Source organism: Cibotium barometz, chromosome 5, assembly GCF_041138505.1.
Source record: "Cibotium barometz isolate CiBa-2024 chromosome 5, ASM4113850v1, whole genome shotgun sequence".
Taxonomy (NCBI): Eukaryota; Viridiplantae; Streptophyta; class Polypodiopsida; order Cyatheales; family Cibotiaceae; genus Cibotium; species Cibotium barometz.
The window spans coordinates 36,028,829-36,034,993 of record NC_141050.1 but is presented as its reverse complement, the minus strand read 5'-3'; the positions used below and the strand labels follow the sequence as shown (position 1 = coordinate 36,034,993).

General features: G+C 43.6%; 1 protein-coding gene across 1 annotated transcript in view; it reads right to left on the bottom strand.

The window, feature by feature from the left end:
* Positions 1 to 2,164, bottom strand: part of LOC147638427 (uncharacterized) — a 2,230-nt gene extending 66 nt beyond the window's left edge. Inside the window, exons 1-5 of the mRNA XM_086798774.1 lie at positions 1,768 to 2,164; positions 1,277 to 1,345; positions 1,046 to 1,114; positions 734 to 799; positions 1 to 219 (exon numbers count right to left, since the gene is read on the bottom strand). The exon at positions 1 to 219 is cut by the window's left edge and continues 66 nt beyond it. Coding sequence (XP_086654900.1) covers positions 1 to 219; positions 734 to 799; positions 1,046 to 1,114; positions 1,277 to 1,345; positions 1,768 to 1,860 — 516 coding nt within the window. The 5' untranslated portion in view covers positions 1,861 to 2,164. The remainder of the gene's footprint in view (positions 220 to 733; positions 800 to 1,045; positions 1,115 to 1,276; positions 1,346 to 1,767) is intronic.
* Positions 2,165 to 6,165: the final 4,001 nt, after the last annotated feature.

Here is a 6,165-nt window from a genome sequence, read left to right as displayed (position 1 = left end):
GAACCCATGAGGGTGTTGGGCCATGCGTGAATACAAGAAAGAAGGACAACACTCAAAAGACAATAGCCATGCATAGTTGTATGCAATCTTTGCACCACAAACATGACTCGGAACGAGGGCATAAGTGAAGGAGATTGAAAAGCTTACGTTATTTTGAGTGTTGTTCTTCTTTCTTGTATTCGCGCATGGCTTAACCTCATGGGTTCCAGAATTAGAATCCTGCAACAAACAAGAAGCATGTCCAAATGATCTCAAGCTGTAGGGCATGTAGTGAGTTGTATGTGAACTTGACATCAGCAAAGAAACTTGGCATGATGTGAATGAACTTGGCATGATGTGAATGAACTTGGCAAGGTGTGAGTCGTGGACAATGGCTAGTAGACACATTGCCAACTGTTCACCGACCCTTACATGCAACTATGAAGCCATGTTAGATTAGAAGACTTACGTTCTTCTTAGTGTTGTTCTCAAACTAAAGGGCATGTAGTGATTTGTATGTGAACTTGGCAGTACCAAAGAAACTTGGCATGATGTGAATGAACTTGGCATGATGTGAATGAACTAGCAAGGAAGGGATAAGTGTGAGGACACTAAGGAAGACGATAATGTTGTGAGCTAGTAGAAACATTGCACGTGCATTGATTGCAAGCAAACTATTCACCAACCGTTGCATGCAACCATGGAGCCATGTTAATGAAGTAGATAGAGAACTTAGCAAGATTAGAAGGCTTACATTCTTAGTGGTGGTGTTCTTTTCTGTATCCACACGTGACCCAACACCCTCATGTGTTCCAGAATCCTGCAGCATGCCCAAATGATCTCAAACTATAGGGCATGTGAGTTGTATGTGAACTTGGCAGCAGCAAAGAAACTTGGCATGATGTGAATAAACTTGGCATGATGTGAATGAAATTAGCAAGGTGTGAGCTAGTAGACACATTACACGTGCATTGATTGCATGCAAACTATTCACCAACCCTTGCATGCAACTATGGAGCCATGTTAGTGATGTAGAGAGAGAACTTAGCAAACTTTGAAAGCTTACATTGTTTTTAGTGTTGTCCTCCTTTTTTGTATCCACACATGGCCCAACACTCTCATGGGTTTCAGAATCCTGCAACAAATAATATCCATGCATAGTTACAAACAATCTTTGCACTCGTGAATTCGCATACTTACTTATGCCAAGAAGCCCACATGAGCATCGCTAGGCACTTTCAACATCACAAACATGACTCAAAACGAGGGGATGAGTGAAGGATATTGGAAAGCTTACGTTCTTTTGAGTGTTGTCCTTCTTTCTTGTATTCGCGCATGGTCCAACACTCTCATGGGTTCCAGAATCCTGCAACAAACAAAAGGTGTGAGGTGTATGTCAACTTGGTCAATGACTAGTAGACACATTGCATGTGCATTCATTGCAATTTGCTTACCAACCCTTGCATGCAACTATGGAGTCATGTTAGTGCTGCAGGGAGAGAACTTGGCAAGCTGTGAGTGAACTTTGCATTGAACAAGAAAACATGCATCTAGTTAATAAACTTAGCAAGCTGTGAGTGAACTCTGCATGCAACAAGTAAACCTGCATCAGGTTAATAAACTTGGCATGCTGCGAGTAGACCATGGAAATTAGGCAATGGAAAGGACTTGAACAAACTAGTGGGAAGACCGTGAGAGAATGGCTAGGCACTTTCAAGGCAGCCATGTTAGTGAAATAGAGATATGAATCAGAACGAGGGGATGAATGAAAAATATGACAAAGCTTACGTTCTTCTTAGTGTTGTGCTTCTTTGTTGTATCCGCACACGGCCCAACACCCTCATGGGTTCCAAAATCCTGCAATAAATAATAGCCATCCATAGTTGTAAGCCCAACAACCTCATGGGTTACGAAATCCTGCAAATACAGCCATGCCAAGTGATCTCAAAAATGTAAGAAGTGAAGTTGACATGTGGTGAATAAACTTGGCCTGCAGCAAGGAAACCATGCGTGTTGTATGTGAACTTGGGAAATAGCCATAGACTTCGACCGTGTATATGACCAAGAATACATATAAATTGTAATCTAATTCAAGAACAATTAATTCAAGAGTAAACACATTGCACATCATGACTTCATCTGCTACCAAGGGGGCAACTGGCATGGAAGCTCAGAGTGTAGGAGCAACTTGGGTTGTTCTTGACATATAAGTTTGACTCAACCCCCCCCACCCCGCCCCCCCCTCCCCCCCCCCACACACACACACACTCGCTCGCACGCATATATGCAACTCAAACATACTTTGTTTCACAGTGGATTTTGTCCAGCTTGCCCAATTTATGGATACACTTTATTTGGCTTTCATTCTACCCCTTGCCCTACTGCCAGCTGAAGAAAGAAGAAGGCAAATTAACGAAAGCAGCCCAACAACTCAGTTCAGCCTTTTGAAATGGATAAGCCCACAAGAGAACATTGCACAACATGTCAAATTAACACATCAAATGAGCTCTAATATTTGCAAGAAAGTCATGACTTGTGAATTGAAGAAATGATAAATTGTAGTTACACAAATCATTCTCAGTATAAGAAAGCGTAAATTCTTCATAAGATAAAAACACATGTTCAAGAAGCATGATTCATAAGATGGAAAACAAGTTAACGAGCTTCAGGTGGCACTCTTTTAAGGTTGCTACACTTTCCACTAGATACAATCCTGAATACAAAGCTACGTTACATTCTGACTTAAGGAGTAGAGCTTATAGATCGTGCATTGCACAACTGTTGGGTAGGCTAAATCTCTAAAACCCATTCTTGGGCAGATTGGCAAGGTAAAAGACGGCTCAAAAACTTGAAGCAGAAATTGTATGAGCAACGGCACACCACTGATCCACATTCAAGCGAGAACTCGCACGATATTTGAGCACATTGCACCTTTCCTTTCTGCTCCAACTGTTCGATACTTATGCCTTTCATAAACAAAGAGTCTTATGTGTGTGTTTGCCTTGTAAGATCGTCCCAGCTACTCCACTATCATACATTCTTACATTTTGTTGACAACAAAAGAACCTAAAAAAATCAGGGCATTAACTTCTCTTAAGTACATCTAGGAGACTCAAAAAGGGGAAACCAACTCCTTGGTGATAGCTCTCCACCCCCAGGCCCATCCATAACTAACCATAAGGCCTAACGCAAGCATTTAATAAATGCATCCTTGAGAGTAGAGCGAGAAGGGCACACATGATGGGTATCCTTTAGTTGAAAACACATCTTCATGAGATGAAAACACTTCAAAATTAAACCTTTTAGCTTCTAGATGCAGCAAAGCTTACCTCTTTGGAGATATTCTCATCTATCCGAGCCTGGATTTTGGCAACTCGAGCCTCTGCTGTTGACATGTACTTGTCCATCTTATCTTTCACCCAGCTTGCTATGAAGTCCTCTTTTGATTTGTTCTTGAACTGACTACAAAGGTTATCCCATGCGCGCTCAGCCTGCATGTATTGAGAATGCTCATACTTTTGTCGATTGATCTGAAACTTTCTTTCTTTATCTTGCGATCTTTCGTATGCCTGTCTCTTCCACCTCTGAGCATACGGGTGTGGGAAAGCACGAGCTACTAAGTTGCTCTTCGGAGGACGACCAAGTGGCAGCTTGGGAATATCAACATCTAACCCATGAGCAAGCTTTAAGTGCCCAATCATACTCTTTCTCTTTTCTATGAAAGATTTAGCAAGGGGGCAAGTGTCACTTGCACGACATTGGCGCCCAACCCTCCCATCTGGCAATCGTACAATGGCATATGGCAAAATCTGATCTGTCCCCTCAGCCATCCCTTCCCCTTTAACATTAGATGGGCCCGCGTTTTCCTGCATTGAGGTTGTAGGCTTCATGAGCATGGTTTCCAACTTTTTTTTGGGCCTCTTATTGAGGCTATGTGGGGGCAAGATTTCCCCTGATGCAGCATCCAAGTTTTGTGGGGAGGGCGATTGCGGTGATGCTTGCTTTTCCTTTAGTCGAGGACTTCTTCGTTTGTCAAGTTGTGTAGACTCTAGAAACTCCATTGCTTGACCTTCGTTGCCACCTGTTTTGCTTCCTATGGCAGCCTTCTTCCTCCTATGCACTCGGCTTGCACTTGGTGCCATGCTTCTATAAAATTGTGTTGCAGGCTTGATGAAGAACCATACACCTTAGAAGGCGTTGCTGGGTGCTTGTTGCAATACCAACAAGCAGGAAAAACCTTTACAGCTTGATGGCTAGCTTGATGAAGAGCCTTTGATTCTAGCTTAGAAGATCACCCATGCAAAAGCACAGCGTCGTCGCGGAGCCAAGCTTGCAATCGCAGCAAAGCGTGTAGAGAAAAACGCAGAGAGAAGCGCGCGCAAAATCAAATCTTTGAGATCTTTCTGGTATACGGGTACCCCTGCATGCACGGCTTTCCCCCGTGGCGTCCTGCCACGTCAGTCCAGCGTGGCTACTTTAAAAGCTTTTTTTTTGCCAACTCAGCCGAAGCCCGAGTTCACCCGCTATCCCTGGAGTTCACTACATCCGACGGCCCAGATTGAAGCCGCCAGCGTCCCCCCACTTGCCCACCCTCGATCCCAAATCTTTGGCTTCCCCAGTGTCCCGTGCCCTTTAGTGTTGAGGGTGAGAGACTGGTTAATGATGAAACTACGCTGTGGATGTTGACGCCGACATGATTACTATCCGGATCAAAGGCGTCCTTGAAGGTAAAATTCTACCGCCACCAGCCTCTGCATGCTATCAGAGCCTCCAGGGCTTGCATCAAGGCTCGCATTGAAGAGACCAAGACACTCCCCATCATAGCCGTTCTCAACATCTGTTTCATTTCCCCTATGCGAGCTCAAGAGAAACGTCATGCCGCCGCCTGTGGCATTGCTCCCACCGGTCCCCATCGGCCCCATATTCAGCCGAAAGCAGGTGTTGAAAGATGCTGTGTAGTTGTATTTGGGATCCCAAATCCGCACAGATTGGTAGTATGTGATTTGTCCAGAGCTGTTGTAGACTTCTATTCTGTCCGAGCCCGTGTCGTAGGTCACCTGCAGTGCACCAAGCTGGATACCAGAGCTTCTTGCCGAGAAGTCCAGCGAAGGCATGTCGCTTGGTGTGAAACTATCGAAGGAGAAGTTGAGATCTTGCGACCTGCTCCGGGCGAGGCAAGACAGCCAGAGAATCAGAAAGAATGTGAACGGTGGGCGCAGGAGAAAGGCGCTGAGGCCAGGCACAGCAGCCAGTAAAGGTGGCAGGAGGGAACTGAGGCCAGGCGAAGTGGCGCCTCTAAAGGTGCAGAGAGACTGTTCTTGAACGTGAGGAAGGGAGACGAAGAAGTTTTCATGGAGAGTACAAACTCCAGAGCGGAAATAAAAATCTCGGGTGCCATTTGTCATCGTTCAGGAAGTCTTCTTACTAAAAGGAAGACATACACGCCATGCCAGCCATGCCATGCACGACGTCCCTTCGCCTGGCTATTAACGGAGCCCGCACGGACCTAGCCTACTCGTGGAATTTTTTTTAAAAAAAGAAAAGAAAAGAGGGATTATAATAATATATATTATAACATATCGGAATACAAAATGCTTTTTAAACAGAGACGAATAACTCTTTAACAGATCTTTTAAAAGCTACAATCAGCGTAGATTTCCCCTCCTAGAGATAATGACGAGAGGGCAAACATTAAATGCAAACACAAGTAAATTTATTGACAGTTGACCAACCAATTAGCGTAGGTCCAAATCAATGCTAAAAAGACCCGTCCTTTAGTGTCTTGTTAAAATTCAAAAAAACCTATAGAATTTACTCTCCATCAATAAAATTTATAAGTTTTCTAGTTATAAAAACCAGTTAATAATGAGATTTTGAATAGGCAAACCGATTGTACTCCAAAGTTTTTCTCTAGCATTGCGAGTCCAAATCAGATTTAAATGCAAAAAACACAAAGTAAATTAAGTATGCTATTATTGACTCCTGACTCTTAAGGCAAGCTTGTGGAGCAGCTGTGGCTTGCATTTCAGGAACTGTGATAAGAAGAGAATGTCATGTTCAAGGACATTGTACTCATTAGAGCTCTCTATATGTTGTAACCTGTCTCTTTCTAATCTCTTGATATAAGTAGCCTTATTTTTTAAAAAAGCATGGGGACCGGGTAATAAAAATCTTTCAAAAATTCTG